This window comes from Ursus maritimus, unplaced genomic scaffold (genome assembly GCF_017311325.1).
Source record: "Ursus maritimus isolate PB19 unplaced genomic scaffold, ASM1731132v1 scaffold_3, whole genome shotgun sequence".
NCBI classification, from domain to species: Eukaryota; Metazoa; Chordata; class Mammalia; order Carnivora; family Ursidae; genus Ursus; species Ursus maritimus.
In genome coordinates, this window is record NW_024425563.1 from 20,256,995 (window position 1) to 20,273,803 (window position 16,809).

At 51.3% G+C, this 16,809-nt stretch overlaps 1 protein-coding gene across 4 annotated transcripts in view; it reads left to right on the forward strand.

Annotated features, from left to right (window-relative positions):
* Positions 1-16,809, forward strand: part of PLXNA4 (plexin A4) — a 354,685-nt gene that overhangs the window by 248,753 nt on the left and 89,123 nt on the right. For 3 of the 4 annotated variants that reach the window (XM_008712055.2, XM_008712054.2, XM_008712052.2), the window contains 3 exons: positions 2,522-2,622; positions 15,073-15,196; positions 15,898-16,051. In XM_008712055.2, coding sequence (XP_008710277.1) covers positions 2,522-2,622; positions 15,073-15,196; positions 15,898-16,051 — 379 coding nt within the window. Of the gene's footprint in view, positions 1-2,521; positions 2,623-15,072; positions 15,197-15,897; positions 16,069-16,809 lie in introns of all 4 variants that reach the window. The other variant, XM_008712053.2, reaches the window with a different exon arrangement.

A 16,809-nucleotide genomic window follows, 5' to 3' on the forward strand; every position in this document is an offset into this window, starting at 1 on the left:
GAAGGACTTTACAATTCTAGGTATTGGCGCTATTTAACACCAGTTGCAAGATATTTTTAGAAATCTGAATGCAAAGCCTTTTGAGAACATCAGGTTCGCCAAGCAGCTGGCAGACCCCAGAGCCCCATGGCACATGCATCTAAGACAGATTATTGAACATGGCAATGGGAGAAACTGGGGAGGATATTAATTAAGTTTAGACCAAGAAAATGCTTTTGATTGAACAAGCCATGATTTTCTCCTTAAGCCCATGCAAAATATGGAGTGCTAGACAAGCAGCTGGAACATATGAAAACATTATTATGTACTTGTGTTACCAACTTCCACCATCTAGGGCCCCTTTTATTACTCTTTCCCCTCTAGGCATCATGTTTTCAAAGATTTTTGCCTGCTAAACAAACTGCATTTATTAAGTAATAATATATTTCCTATTTTTAATATGGGACATATATCACTGAGTATGCATACAAAAAAGAAAACAGCAACAATCCAATTTCCACCAGGCTTTTGAAACTATTGAAAATAGCTTATGGACCTATTACCACTCACGAATTCCTGGGAGTCCAGGTACTTTGGACTGGGAACCACTATTTATATGCTTACATGACCATCATGTCTGTGCCCACTTAAGGGGCCGGGAGAGAAATGAAAGAGGCAATAGGAATAGGGTAAGTATCCTGGCAGGATAATTTGTACAAAACCGATTGTCAGAATTAATTGCAAAAATGGGAGAGTCGCATATAGGCAGAGCTGAGGCATGGCCCATGCAGATTACATGAGCAGTAATAGCAGGAAAGATGAAATCTCACAAGTGCAAAAAGGCATCCAAGAACGTGGAGAGAGGGTCACAGAGGCCAAGGGCAAAACTACAAGAAGGGGAGCAGGAAGCCAACAGGTAACTGGGAAGAAGTGAAGTTGCAGGGTGGTCATTAAGAAGGCTCAGCATGTGCTTGAGGAAACAAAACAAGACAAAAAAGATATGTAAAGGGAATAAGAAAGTGAAGGGAGAAAGGGAAACGAGATCATATGGGGCTGGGAATTAATTATTAATTAATTCCAAAAGACGGTTTCGAGACTAATTGAGCAGACCCTGGTGCCAGTTCGCCTGTGCGTGAGTTACAAGCAGCCCCTGCCAAGTGTACAGAATTTTTCGGAGGCAGATGCCCCCCGCAGCAGCAGGGGGACGCAGCCTGCGCGTTGGCTCGTGAAGCACAGAAGCTCCGTCCGGTCAGCGTGGTTCGCACTTCTCCGTGCCTATTGTCTGATGGCGAGAAATTAAAAAGGACGGCCACATCAAATTCTCTTAGCGCAAGCTGTAAAATTAGGTAAGAAGTCTTCTGCAGAGATATAATAGTGTCCCAAACAGGAAAGGATGATTAAAAAAAAAAAAAGAAAAATTTTTTTTGGTAAGGAAGTAACTGGCAACATAGAGAATAAAGACCAAGGCTTTTGAAAGAAAATTAAAATTCCATGTGATCCTGGGTATCGTGATTAAGTACCTCTTATGTACTGTGCCCTGAGAAGTCTTCTGAAAAGACATCTGGGCGAAGCTACGTTGGAGAACAAAGACATGCAGAAGATTTTTTTGGAGCATGCAGGAAATGGAAGCATTTGAGCTAAGCAGAAATGTCACATGGAACATTTTACGTTAACAAGCGGCTGGCGAGGGCGAGTATAAGGTTTTGGGGTTGGAGAGGAAGCCTCTCATCGTGAAAAGACTGTGCGCAGGAGGGGAAGTAGCAATAGCTGTTCTATGAAAACAGCAGAGTGAAAAACTTTTAAAGCCAGTTGGCCAACAGCAGGAGAAAGAGAGTGGACAGGTTAACAGCTACAAAGTGAGTTCAAAGGCACAGAGAATGAGAAAGAGAAGGGTCTTGGACTTAGCTTACTTACATGCTCTCTGGGACCACACGGATGATTTTTAAAAAATGTAAAGGAGGGGAACCAGGAAGAAGGCAGAATACCTTATAGCAGAAGGGAAGGGAAGGGGAGGGGAGGGGAGGGGGGAGTGAGAGAAAGAGAGGGAGGGAGGGAGAAAGGAAGAATAGTTCCTTAACCATTAAGATGTTGAATTGGTTTCCTGTCTGGGGAGGGGAGGGGAAGGGAAGGGAAGGGAAGGGAAGGGAAGGGAAGGGAAAGAATAAACATTTGGGTTTATTACATTGATAAGAAGTAAATAGGTGATGGATTGGTTGTTTGTAGAGTGTTTGGGGGGTTTGATGGTGGGGAAGTTTAAATGTACACCGTATAAATATCTTCTGTAACAATTTAATATGAACTCTAAGGAGGTTATTGGCAGAGACTTCTAAGAAAGTAATAGATAGTTGTGTCCCCTGGATGCTTCTGTGGCCACCTGCTCAAAAAGGACCACTCAAGGTCCCTTTCAGGTCTGGCACCCTGGGCCTCTTCCCATTCCTACACTGATTTAGGTGATTTGTCTGAGAGAACAGCGTTTCTTCCCGGTGAACTACTGGGCGTTCTGCAAATTCGTCATCACCCTTCTCTTGTCCTCCTGTCCTAGCTCACCAGAGTCCCCGTGGAGTCCTGTGGTCAGTATCGGAGCTGCAGCGAGTGCCTTGGCTCTGGCGACCCCCACTGTGGCTGGTGTGTGCTCCACAACACGTGAGTACTGCTGGGCAGCTTCCTCCTGCCTCCCACTTCCCCTGTAATTCTCCTCCTCCTCGCCTGCTCTGTCACCACTCTCCTTCCCTTTGGCCTCTCTTCTCTCTCTGCCTTTTCTGTACCCTTTGCAATTCCTATCCCCTTCTTTTGTTCCGACTTCACTTTAAATTGCCGATTCCCATAAGAAATATATGGAAATGTCAGCCTGGGAATGATGAGTAGTCAGGATATGGAATCACATGGGTAATTGCACACTGGAGGGCCAGAGGGAGATTCCTGGACATATCTGACTATGACTTGGCTGCAGACTGATGTTCCAGGACTGAATACCAAGGAAAATGGCACTGGACTTTTTGCTCAAGGTTCGCATGGGTCACTAAATCATGTGTGAGATATGGACTCTCTAGTTAGTGATTGGACAGCCACAGAAGACACTCTTCGATATCTGCCCAGAATCTTCTGGTATTTGAGGTGGACATTTTGAGTGTGTAGCACCCAAGGACCCTTCCTCTGCTGTCACACCTCTTTGGCTATCAGAGGACCCTGGGCCTGGGCTCACTAGATCGATAAAGCCTTGTCCCAAGCGCTGGGCACTCTCCCTATGTGCCTCTTCATGCCAGTTCCATTGTATTCTCTAGAAGAGAGAAGAAGGCAACAGTGTACGGTGGAGGTAGATGTAGCCTGAAATGTGATCTGACGGCTGGGTTCCAGGGTCCAGACAACCAACCCAGACACGTGGGGAGAGCTAAAAGCCCTTCTTTGGGGATCCGAAGACCCTTGGCATTGCTGACTGGAGAAGCCAACAATAAATGGGCTCCACTCAGAGGGAATTTGTTGCCTGTTAAACAGTCGTTGCGGGAACCCCAGGCTTCCAGTCCACACTCGAAACTCACTTGCTACCAGTCGGACGCAGTGTTACACATTAAGGAGAAGGGCTTCAGTCTCTCTGCTAAGAGCCTGAACTGCATGTGACCAAGGACGTTTTCCAGTCATTTTCAACTGGGTGGGAGGTTCCCACCCCCACGCTGGGAATGCTTCTGAAAGTGAGAAATGTCCTCTTAAATTCTAGCACATCCTCTCCAAGGGCACAGTCACCCTCCCATCCCTGGGGACAGGCTCACGCGTGATGAGTCCTTGAGCTCATTGAAATCTGTCAGGTGTGTTATGGTGGGAAAACTTGAGACCCATTGACCCGCATAACCAAGAGATGACTGGGAACTGGGGTTGGGGCTGTGCGCAAGTGTGTGTATGGTACCGGGGAGCAGTAGAGCCCCAGAGCGGCCAGCAGGACAGGATGGGAGAGACTGCATTCAGAATTCAGATCGGCTCTGATCAGCACAGAAGAGTTGCCTAGGTGGTATTTGCAAGGCAGAAGCGAAGTCATTTCCTTTCCCCCCACAATGAGGCCTCTCAAAAAGGAACCATGCTTCAGACCCACTGCTTCCTTGGGCCAGCTGGCTTTCCCCTTAGCCAAGGGTGGCTCCACAGCGCCTGGCGTGGGGCACTCACACCTAGCATCCTTCAAGGGCAATCAGGAAAGCTGGCCCCTCCGGACACTCTGTCTGTGGGACGCAAAGACAGGTCTCCATGTCAGCTTTGGTCCTGCCTGGAGATACTGACCCACATAGCACTAAACCCTGTGAGGAAGAGGGACACCTAGGCTCTAAAAAGGAAGCAGAGGGGTTGCGAGTACCCTCACATCCCATCCCTAGAGGTGAGTTAAACAGGAAGAAGAGGAGGGACCAGAAATTACTTCCTGTGTGGTCTCAGTTTCTCCTTCGGTAACATAATGTCTGTCTCCTGTCAAGTGGCAGAAACAGGGGTGGACTAGGGCCAAAGAGAAGTCTGGGCAGTTCATGAAGGAGCCCTTCAGCCTGCACTGGGAAGCCAGCAGCTCTGCACTCAGCGTGGCCTAAGGAAAACAGCCATGGACATGAACTTCGGGCATCTGCCACCAAATCCAAATTCCACATTCCCCAGCTGGGCAGCAGTCTGGGACAGCCCAGCTCATCTGTGCATTGGAGACGGCCATGCCTGTCTTGGCCCCCTCACTGAGTCGTTGGAGAATGAAATGAGGTGGCGTTGGTGAAAGCACGTCCTGAACTGTGGAGGGCCGTGGGAGGTAAAGCAGACATGGGGCAGGAATGGCCACACTGTCTGAGAAGGACCGAGAACTCCTGGGTGTGGCTGCCCTGCCTCTAATGACTTCGGTTGACCTGCATGGATTGTCCCAATGGCTCTACTTCTATTGCATTCTTCCCTTGCCATGGGCATCCCAGCCTCTAGCTGCCTTCCTCTGAGTGGTAGATGCTCCTGCTGGATTGCCCTCACCTCCGTGAACCTGGCGTCACATCTGGTTTTGAAGTTATGTGTCATGTTGGTACAGCCCTTACGAAGCACACGTTCTCAGAAAGCAGGAGCCGTATAAGGGCTTTGTCTTAGCTGCTCAGCACCGAGCGACTGCTGTCACTGGCAGCCCTCCCTTGCCCAAAATGCCACGGCGAGAACAGGCGTGGGAGAGCCGTGAGGGACCTAGCGGGATGGCGGTGATAGAAATCACTGGAATCTACTTCTCACTCTTTGCAAATGTGCTATGGAGTTTGGACAAGTATAGGCAATTCCCATTACTCGTGGTAGTTCTGTAAGTCACCACACACACCAAGTCTGAGAACAGCGAACCACCACTCCGAGTGATGGTTCCAGGGCTGGGTTCCTCAGAGCCTCTGGTCACGGCGTGTCTGCCAACCAGTGTGCCAACCAGAAGATCACTAGAAAACACATAACTGTGTTTTAGGGGTGTCTCTGTTTAAAGACACCTTATTTATTATAAATTGTTTTATTCACATTGAACTCCCGGCCAACAGCGCTAGAACTCACACCTGAACAAAGTCTTTCTCGCACATGTGTTTTCTCCGTAAGGCACATCATGTTCTCCTCGTGCTTAAGAGCACTAGACAGCACTCCAGCACAGCACTTGGGGGCCGTTATAAACAGTGAGGTCACCGACAAAATGCACGAAAATGCAAAAAACAAGGCACTGAATAGACCACGAAAAGGACATGTGTTTATAGCACGAACTGCAACAAGAAAGCAGAGTATCATCACCTCGTTCAACCTCTGATAGGAATGTGTGGGCGTGGCCAGTCACATTTTTCTGCTCCTGTCCAGGAATGACCGCAAAAGCGCCTCAAGTATCAGTTTGGGGATTTTAAATAAATGGTAGCAAGTCAGGTGAATTTGCAAATGTGGCATTCACAGCTTAGGAGGCTCATGACTGGTCATGGGAATCTTGGCATCCTCGTTGATAAAGAGGAAACTCAATACTTTCTCGTGCTGATGGCAAGTGGACAAAATCTGGCAATAAAGGGTGTTGTAAATGTCCAGGGCACACCACCGGGTCGAGGTGGTGTTCTCTGCAAGCCTGAGCCTCCTGGTGCTGGGGTCTGTGCAAGTGTGTCTGGTAAATCTCAGCTCTCCTGGGAGCATACAGCTCCTGAGTACCCCTACGTGGAGACGGCCTGCTCACCCTGACCCTCCCTCCTAGTATTAGTGACGACGGAGAAGCGCTGGCCCACGTGGCTAGATGAAAAAGAGAAGGTTCCTGGATCTTCTAAGATGCCGTGAATTGGAGTATAATGTTTAACATAGAGTGAGATAAGCAGATCATAAGTGTATGCTTTGAACAGTTGGAACAAATGCAAAGACCCAGGTAATCCACACTCCCACCAAGATATACAAAATTTCTGGGGCACCTGAGTGGCTTGGTTGGTTAAGCATCTGACTCTTGATTTCGGCTCAGGTCATGATCTCAGGGGCATGAGTTCAAGCCCCATGTCACATCGCATCGCATCAGTCTCCACTCTCAGTGGGGAGTCTGCTTCTCTCTTCTTATCCCTCTGTTCCCCACCCCCCAGCTCATGCGCTCTCTCTCTCTCTAAAATAAATAAATAAAATCTTTTAAATATATATATATATATATATATATATATATACACAAAATATTCATTATCCAGAAAGTTCTCTCATGCCCCTTCCCATTCTTTCCAGTGGGCTTTTCTTCCCTAGTCACTTAAGTTCAGGTCAAAGCCAGACATTGCTTTTTCTGATACACTTTCCATTTTATTTTATTTTATTTTATTTTATTTTATTTTATTTTATATTTTCTCCTTTGCATTTTATTTATTTTTTTTCTAAAGATTTTATTTATTTATTCAACAGGATAGAGACAGCCAGCGAGAGAGGGAACACAAGCAGGGGGAGTGGGAGAGGAAGAAGCAGGCTCACAGCGGAGGAGCCTGATGTGGGGCTCAATCCTGTAACGCCAGGATCACGCCCTGAGCCGAAGGCAGACGCTTAACCGCTGTGCCACCTAGGCGCCCCATCTCCCTTGCATTTTAAATAGATGCCAGCTGGACGTTCATGGTTGGGAGAGATGCATGAGGCCGTGGCTGGAAAAGGCTGGGGCGGGCAGAGTCAATGCAGAAGGTGGACGAGAACCAGAGGGAGACTGCAGACACTCCCCCTGGGGCACCTCTGTGTGCTAAGAAGGGAGCATGCCTTTTATTGCATGTGGGAGTGCTGTGCCCCCGTAGATCTTATCTGTACCTTTTCACACTGGCCCTGCTCCCTTGGTGCCAGGCACTGGGCTAGGCTCAGGGGATACAAGGGGACTTCGTTAGACTGCCTCCACTGTGAAGCTTCTTGGCAACCAGGACCCTAGTCCAGGTAGGGGGGAGGGGTTGCAGACTGTACCAGAATCAGCACATGTGGTAGGTTCCCATCATGGGCACCTGCTATGCTAAGTGCTGCGGGGCCCAGCGAGCCTGACCCTAGGAAAACCAGGGCAAAAGAGCATCAGGAAGAGGGTTCCTTTGAGTGTCAAGGTATGTCCTTTTTCTGTCACTTTTGCCAACTTTTCCTATGGTTGTAGGGAGTAGGAGGGTGGGAACTTTGTGGGAAAAGGACAGCAGAAGCTCTGTGTGTGAGAGAGAGAAAGAGAGAGAGGGAGAAAGGGAGAAAAACAGGGAGAGACAGAGGAGCAGAAGGAAAGAGAAGGGCAGAGGGAGTGCATAGTTAAAGGGCAGGGTCCCTACAAACAGGTGGCTCAGGTGGCTGAAAGGGTCCTTTCTACCAGCAAGGGCACAGGTGGGGTGCAGACTGAAGAGACTTAAGAAATGCTCATGTAATTGAAACCTCCCTCCCATTGTCTCAAAGGACAGGCCTGCCAACCCAGTAGCACAGAGCATTGCCCCATTGTCCTCTCCTGTGGTCCCTGACCCAGCCCGAGGCTTGTTGGTTTCCAATGGCAACAGTGGTTTCAACAAGCTGGGTTTTTATTTGTCCCTGAATCTCAAACCTATATTCCCAGGGCATTCACCTTGGGCCTGAGCCTCCCTGTTCTGCCTTGGGGGAAGGTAAAAGAAAGCCTCCAGCCTAGCCCACCTTTGCCTGTCCCTTGCCTGGAGCATTCCCTCCAGTCACCAGGCTCGGCAGGTCCCCAGGCCCCTCTCATCTCCCCCCCACCACCAGCAGCCCCAGGCCAAGAAGCCGATCTCAGTCTCAGCAGGTAACAGGATCCCACCGCCAACCCAGCCACATCGATTGGCCAGGCGTTACCTTTCTGAAGAAGGCTCGTCAGCGTCACTCCTGGGAGGCTCATGTAACCCAAGACATCAACAGGGGAAGATAGGACCAGCTTTTGTAAAGTCTCTCCCTTGCACCGTGGTGACCCCTCCTCCTTGCAGATTTCTTCTGTGGGAAGAACGCCCACCCCGGGGCGCTTGGCCCAGGTTACTGTGCAGTACCCACTCCTTTTCTCTTTTGTATGGTTTCTGCCAAGGTGGAGAGTGGGAAAGGGAGGGAGAGGAAAAGTACTTCTATCCAAAGCAGAAGGGAGGGGTTACGGCTAAGAACCTGCCTGTGGACAGAGCCAGCCCGGGCTCAGTTTCCTCCGGTGAGAGTGACAGTGGCAGAGCCACCTTGCCGCCACACTGTGGAGATGAAGGCAAAGGACATACGTGAAGCACCCTCACGGGGCCTGGAGGGCACCCTGATTGCAGTGACTGTGGGAGCGGAGGCTGCGGGTTGGACCGCAGGGCCTCCTCCCTGGCCCCTGCCCCTTCCTGTCCCCCGCCAGGAATGGAGGTCTGTGGCTGGGCAGCTGGAATGAATTCTCCCTGCCTTGGGCCGCTCCAACCAGACACACCATGGGGGCAGCATTCAGCGGCCTCGGTCGGCACTGGCTCAAACGCTGTCCTGCAGCTGTGGCTGAGTGTCCCCTTAATGAAGTACGAGCCGATCCCAAAAATCAAGTCCTTCCTTGCTGCTTCTTAGCGTATCCCATGGCCTGGATTGATTTTACTTTGAAGCTGTGTCAAAGGACTACTTAATACCAACCTGCTAAGGCAATGATCTCTCCGAGGGCTGTTTGCAAAGGCTCACGCACTCCTGAGGAACTGTTAGAATCCCTTCTGCCCAGCAAACTTTGCGGTCTAGGCTCTGGTCTTCCCTGTCTCTCCGCCAGGAAATGATCAGCCCCCGGTCCAGAGGGAAGAATCCCAGACGGGTTACTGGTACAGTTGAGTTTTTCCATCTGTGGCTCAGCAGATATACAGCATGGGTTAAGGAAGCTGGCTTTTCCTCTCTTCACTCCTGCCTCCCCCTGTTCCCCACATACATGTGTAGAACACATGCTTTCATGACCAAAGGATATGAAGTCAACAGTGCCATCAGCTCACAGGAATTAGGAAAGCCCTGCGGTCCATATGAGCTGAGGGTCCCTCCCAGTCTACTGACTTGGCTCCCTGGGGACAGACGGAGGGGCTGGGCCACCTCCGAGGTTCAAGCGCAGACCTGCATACCATATACCAGCACGCACCACACTCGGGCTGGTCACACCACCCTGCACCACGCCTGCTGACCTGGAGACATTAACAGACATGAAAGGTCCAGGCTGTGGGATGATGTGTAGCCTGCAAGCTGACTGGGATCAATCAGAGTAACTGGTGAATGTGTCTCAAGTAACAGCCAGCATCCTCCTTCTTACTGACTGGATCGAGGGGAGAATAGCCTGCAACCACTTGCCTTTGCTTCTTCCTCCTCTGTCCCTCTCTCTCCCTCCGTCTCCTGCCTGCTGTCCCTGCACCCCCCGCCACCACCACCCCCCCCTGCAATCCTGCGCTTCTCTCCACCTCCTCTTTCCTAACCCTCCTCACCCTTAACAGAAATAGATAGGTCTGAACAGCGCTCCCTACTGACAAAGAAAGGAGAGAAACAGTCCCAGCTTCCCCTCCCCGTTGGGCAACTGCTAAATGTAAATCTCTTCTCGGAAACAGGGAACCTCCCCAGGTCCCTTTTACTACCACCCGAGCTTTGTGTTCAATATATCGTTTGTTTGCAGAGGGGCCGAAAGGAAGGCAAGGCGAGACTCCCACCTGGGACCGAGGGGCGGAGCTCGGCTCTCTGTGCGGGCAGCAAGCCTGCCGTGGTGGTGAGCTAGGACCATGCGGTTGCCATGTAAGCCCGCAGAGGTTCTTGGCCTTCCTCTGGACTCCTGCACCTGCTGGTTCCGTGAAGTCCTATGCCCTCCTCCTGCTTCAGTGGGTGGGGCCCAGGAGGCAGGGAACCCCATAGCTGCTACTCAGGTTGGCTTTGGAGCCTTAGAGTTGGCAAAGAGTTGTGAGTCCAGTAAGGGAAATTGTAGTGTAGTCATGGTTTATCCAAGAACTAAATACTTAGGTCGACACCATGATGTTAGTCGCTGGATCCTAGACCCACAACACTTCAGGGCTGGCCTGGTCCATGCCCTTCAGGTGGGAAACTTCTTGCACACTCATCCGCTGGAAGGGTTCCTTTCCCCATCTAGCTCACCCTCCTCCAAGCTGCACGGGTATGCCTGCCCATTTCTGTGGGCTTTCCTGAAGAGGGCAAGGCCAACGGTATTGGCAAACCCAGTTCCTTCCCTCCCCAGGGTTCCCCGATGTGGATACAGTGACCAAAGAGCTCCTGTTAGAGTAAGCATTCCTCTTAGCTTTTTTGTAAAGATCATTTGGGAAAACCTACCTCCACCCCATTTTTTCAATCTCCTCATGTTCTAAACACAGCTCCCTACACAGTGCTCTTCAGCCCAGACCATGACCAATACATGATGTTGAGGATGGCGGGGGGTCAGCTGTGGGGAGAAGTCGGGAGATGCTCTGATATCCAAGGCTGGTGGACCCTGCTGGAGGGCCAGGGGATGGACCAGCGCCTACCCACTCCCCAGCCTGGAGGCTCGCCCAGGCCCCACTTGCATCCCCAATTCCAAATTGAAATTTGCTTGCCCAGCTGGAGGCACTGGACGTTAATATTTCTATCACTGTCCTTAGGAATTAATTTCTAAAGAGCTTAATCACCATCTCTTCCCTCTCCCTCAGCCCCTTCCTTTCTCCGTGCCTCTCTTTTCCAATTTTCCACTTGGCTGGGAATTCTCCAGCAGCGAAAGTTCAGGCTTAGGGGAGGGCGGAGGTGGCTGCTTCATTAGAGAGGATAATCTCATTGGAACCACTGGCTTGAATAATAACCCCTCCAGGGGCCAGGCCTCTGTCCACATGGCCTTTCAGCACCTCTGAACTGGGGCTGGACAGCCCAACTGCAGAGAAGGCGGGATGAGGAAGGGCTGTAGGAGGGGGTGAGCAGGGCCACACTCCAATTCTGGGGGCCAGCCCAAGCTCTCTACTCAGTCTGCTTGCTGCTGGCCCCCCTGCAGGTCTGTGTGATAGGGGGGTAGCGAGGAGGGTGGCATGGATGACTGTCTACTGTCTGAAGACTCAAAGTCACCTAGTGTGCACTTTTTGAGACCTGCCTGGCAAATGGATGAAGCAGGACCTTCCTCCACCTCCAGGGTTCTCCCGGGTTCTCTAGAATTGAAGGAAATTCTATAGGAAGTACCTGGAGCCCCATTGAAAGAAACATCGAAGCCACCACCCCCGCCACCCCAAAAAAGCCATGCACGAATCCCTTGCACACTTGCCAGCTCTTGCCTGGGCTAATGAGAAATCACAGTCCTAGAAGAGCAGGAGGCCATTACCCTGACAGACCCCGTAAGAACTCAGAAGGGATCCGTCCTTCCCCCTCCATTATCCTAGCACATCTAAGGTCAGTTGTCTGTGCTTTTGGACATTTGCAGTCTCCACCCTCACAGGCCCTGAGGGACAGTAGAAATGTCAAAACATCCCTGACACTGACCTTAAACTTGACTTTGCACTAAGAGAGCTGAGTAGTCAATACCCTTTGACAGCTAGTAAGAAAGCAGAGCTCTGAGCAAGCCAGACCACTCTTCCCCTCTTTCCTCCCTCCTGGCCTCTGGGGCTCCCCATCCCTCATTAGGAGGAAAACTGCTGGAACCATCTCTGTCTTTTTGTTTCTGGTTTTCCCCATGGGCCAGTCTGAAAAATCTGTACTTCTATGTCAGCTGCAGTTCGGAGGGCTTGCGTGAGGAAGGCAGAGAGGGGATGGGATCATAATACTGGTGGACGTTTATTGAGGGCTTATCGCATATGAGCTATGTTACTTGCATAACCTCATTTAATTTTCCATAGTAACCCTATTTGGTAGATACTGTTTTGTCCCCATTTGGTAGAAGAGAAAATTGAGGCTCCAAGAGGTTAAGTAATGTGCCCAAGATGAGACGGTTAGATGGGATGTTTAAAATTGTAAGCTGCAGTTGGCTTCCTTGGTAAGACATAATTTGCATGGCGGGGAGGGGGGGATGATGACGAGTATTTGGTTCAGAGGCTCTCAAATTCGGGGAGCCCTGGCAGAATGCAGCCACATGGACCTTGGAAGCAGCAAACCATGCAGGTAGACTTCATCTTGAGATCCCCCAGCCAAGTACCTTTGTACACCTGCAAGACAGGTGGGGTCCTCTCTTCTTCGTCGGGATTTCTATTAAGCAGGTGATGTTTGGCCTGGACGCAGGTTCATTTTTCTCTCTTCGTAATTTAATCAAAGACATTTTTCAGACCTACTGATCGCTCTTGGAAATAAGAACTTCAAAGTTGGGGAGTCAGTGAATAATTTAAGCCTGTACCAGCTCTCTGGGTCTGCTGTTAATGGGAGTAATAACACTATTAATAGCGATGTCAGTGCAGACACCCTGGAAAAGTCCATAACATTAGCTTAATGGCTGGAGGTAATGAAGTCCTCACAGAGGAGCTAGCCTGGTAAATTAACTTCCAAGACTTTTAGGCAGCTGCCCTTGTTGCCATGGTCTGCTAGAGCAGCCAGGGAGTGCCAGGGAGGTGACCACATTCATGTCTGACCTTTCGCTCTCAGGATTCCTAGAAGGATCCTAGAGAAGTAGTATTCAACGTGCACCCTAGTGGCAGGCAAAAATAGCAATTAGCCAAGAGACAAAGCTTGAAGGGAAAATTGGAAATCGCCTCAAGCAACATGAAGAGAACATCAAGATGGTGGGGAGAGGGGTTTAGTCTGTAGCAAGGGGGTCCGTCCCTCACTTCTCAGTCTCGAAGCCTCGGGGAGGTGCAGTACAGCAGTCAAGAGCAGAGGCTCCAGGGTTCACCTGTATTCAAATACTGGTTCTGTCTGACTAGCTGGTGACCTTGGGCAAGTGACTTACCCACCCTTTCTGCAGTTTCCTGGTCTATAAAAATGGGTTTTTAAATGGTACCTGCCTTGCGACATTGTTGAGAGACTTTGACATAAACCATAAGCCTCTTACTGTGGTGCGGACGAAGTGCTCAGGGGCCAGCGGCCATGATTGTATTACTCAGAATTGTTTTCCACTTTCTTGTTACACATCCGATTTACTCTGTGGCCATCCTTTTTGTCCCTGGGTCTCCTCTTCTCCCTTTAGTCCGCGCTTTTGGTGACTTCTTCATTTGCCGAAGTCTCCCCTGACTCTCCACCGTTAGGCTGTCCTTCCCACCAAAGCCAAGGGTGCCTTCTTTCCCTGTGGTGTTCCCCTGTGCCCAGTCACCCCAGGAGTGGCTCAGGGTGTCCTGGAGCCTCTCTTCCCTCATCTCTGGCCCCACCCTTCACCTGTCTGTATCTCAAGGCAGATGCTCCCTCCCCAGTATCTGCTCCCCATGTGGGCTCCGCATGACACCCCTGGCTGTTGTGGTTCCGACTGAACTCCTTGCCTGGTGCTCCTTCCTCTCCCACAACAGCCCCTGACATCCTCCTTCCTCTGAACTCTGTTCTCTTTAACCAGAACAGATCAGCCATTCAGGAACGATCTCCCTGCCGTCCCAGCTTACCCAGCTTGTCCCTCTGAGGACCCTGCTTCCCTTCACCCCACACAGATCCGGAGCCCACGGTTTCCAAATCGCGGCAGCTCAGCGAAGGTCCACGTTCCCATGGCTTATCTGACTTGGACTAAGACGCTGTTCCCTGAAGCTCAGATACATGCGTGCAGTGAACTCCCACTGGAAGCCGGGGATGGAAGGCAGGGGTGCCTGGCCCCCGCGGAGAGCTTAAGCACCTTCCCCCGTGTGTGATGTGCACATCTGGGTGAATGATTCTTACGTGCGTGTTTCACAAGCCCCATGAGTTAGGCCTGGGAGATCCCAGGTCACCCTGGATGTGGTCCACCTGTGACAAGGGATACTTTGAAGGACACCAGATGCTAAGCAGTAATAGAAACCTTCTCTAGCAGTTACCCCGTGCCAGCGAACTGGGGTTTGGATCCAAGGCAGTCTGGCTCCAGAACATGCTTTGAAGTGCTACACTCTGCTCCTCTGATCCTTCCTTCCCTCCTTCCCGCCCACCTACATTTGTCTTCTGTCTCCTGGACATGAGCTATACAGGGGATCCCAAAAGAAGTCAGGCAGAGTCTCTTCTTTTGAGCTCACACCTGGTAGGAGAGGGGTGCTGGTAATTATCATAGAATCAAAGAAGTTCTAGACTATAAGAAACCCCCAAATGCTCTTAACTTTGCCCAGGCTGGTGGTGGGGAGAGACTGCGGATGCGTAGGAGTGAACCATGTCTAGAAGCGTAGGAAGAAGATGCACAGAGCAAATGTGGAAAGAGGGTGGTCCAGAGAGCAGAACTGGGCGGCTCAAGGAGAGGAAATCTGAAAGAGCATATTGTATATACAGTGAGAACAGTCTCGGTCTGCCTAAGAGGGGAGGAGAGAGACAGGGCTGAGGCGAGTGGGGAGATAGAAGAGCAGGACCCCACAGCTCTTTGTGTGACTGAGGAGGATGTGAGGGGTCTTTAGGATGACCCTCAAGTTTCTGCATTTGGCAACAAGTGATTCGAATCGCCACCTTTTTCAACTTCGAGCATGGTGGGGGAGGACCAGGCTAGAGGCAGGAGGCAGAAAGGTCAGTCCTGGACGCACTGAGTTTGGACACGTCCTGGGAGCTGCTGGCAGGGCCTGACCTCCACGTTGGCCCCTTGCTGGAGCAAGTGGTCTTCTGAGTCACGCATCGCTCTGTCCCTCCCAGGTGCACCCGAAAGGAGCGCTGTGAGCGATCCCGAGAGCCCCGCAGGTTTGCATCTGAGATGAAGCAGTGTGTCCGGCTGACCGTCCATCCCAGCAACATCTCTGTTTCCCAGTACAATGTCCTGGTAAGGCCAGGGGGATCTGGGTCCAGGGACGTGGCAGAACCCTCTCCCCACCGAAGCCCACCAAGGCCCCGCAGGAGAGCTTGGTCACGCCCAACCAGCCTAGCTGCTCGAGAGTCCCTGGAGATGGAAGAGGGGAACATGCACAGGAAAATGGGGGCGGGGGCTTTCTGCTTAATGGGTAGAAGGACAGGGAAAAGTGTGATACAAAAATGATAGAAAGGGTGACCAAGAAAGGGAGGGTGTGGAGAACTCCATCTTTGTCTGTAAGATGGGGAGGATGTATGCGCAGAGGGAGAAAGGGGCAGGATGGCTCCCATATCCATGCACTGGGCACTTGGTGGCTGGTTTGCCATTTTTCCAAAATTGGGGACAACGGAAGAGAAGTTTGGCCAGCAATACCTCAGTCCTGCCAGCCTTTCTTTCTACAGAAATCCCCCTAAGCATCCCTTCCCTGGGGCCGAATCCATTCGTATGTAATGAAGGATCCTCTGTGTCTGTCTCTTTACACCCCACCACCTTGTCTCTATGTCCTGTGATTGACCAACTGGCTCTCTTCTTCTCTATGTTAATATCGCCTCCTGTTTTCCCTCTCCTCTTTCTCTCTGATCTCTCTTGCTCTCCCTCTTTCTTCCTTTACTACATACCCTCCCATTCCCCACTTCCCTCTCTTCCTCTCTCTCCCGTTGTCCGGCTGTTCGCAGCTGGTCCTGGAGACATACAATGTCCCGGAGCTGTCAGCTGGCGTCAACTGCACCTTTGAGGACCTGTCAGAGATGGATGGGCTGGTGGTAGGCAATCAGATCCAGTGCTACTCCCCAGCAGCCAAGGAGGTGCCCCGGATAATCACCGAGAACGGTGAGTGGTCCCTGGAGGCAAAGCTGGGTGGCATGTCCTTCCTCCTGCCCTGATGAGAACTCGGGACCGGCGTGGGGGCATTGAGGGAGCCCACAGGCGTGGGAGAGTCAATGCGGGGGGTGCATTGGTGGGTATGATACAGAAGAGGAGGCTGAAGTGTCTTTTCACTGCTCTTAGAAATGACGGTTGAAACCAGGTGAGCATCCTGGAGGCGGGATCATCCTCGGTGAGGAGCAGCTGCAAAGGGAGTGGAGGGAGGGCAAGGCCAGGACAGCATCCGAATGTGCCGGCTGAGTTCAGAGATGGTTCTGGAGCATGAGACGGCGGGCATGGAGGGGCAGTGGGGGAGGGGAAGCTGATCAGAAGCAGGGGTGGGGGTGCCAGGGCTCATCTGGTCTCTGATCTCGGGCCACTGCCTGCCACCCCCACACTGCCATGCCTTCCCAGAGCTGCACGTTCATGGCCAGCTGCACTGGGAGGAACAGGGGTGGACAGAGGCTCAACACTGGTGAGGGACAGGCCCAGCCTGGGCAGATTGATTCCATGTTGGCGCTCCCATTTGGGCTTGTCACATTTGTTCCGAGCTGATTGATTAATGAGACTCTTGGGGAAGGCATAGAGCAAGGCTGGAAGTGGGAGCCGGGGGTCAGGGCTGTGAATTAAACATGGGCTCCAGCTCCTCCCTGGCGCCAGCTGAAGATTCCAGGGACACCCGCCCGAATGGAGCCTTGAGCCCACCAGAGGAGGGGATGTCAGCC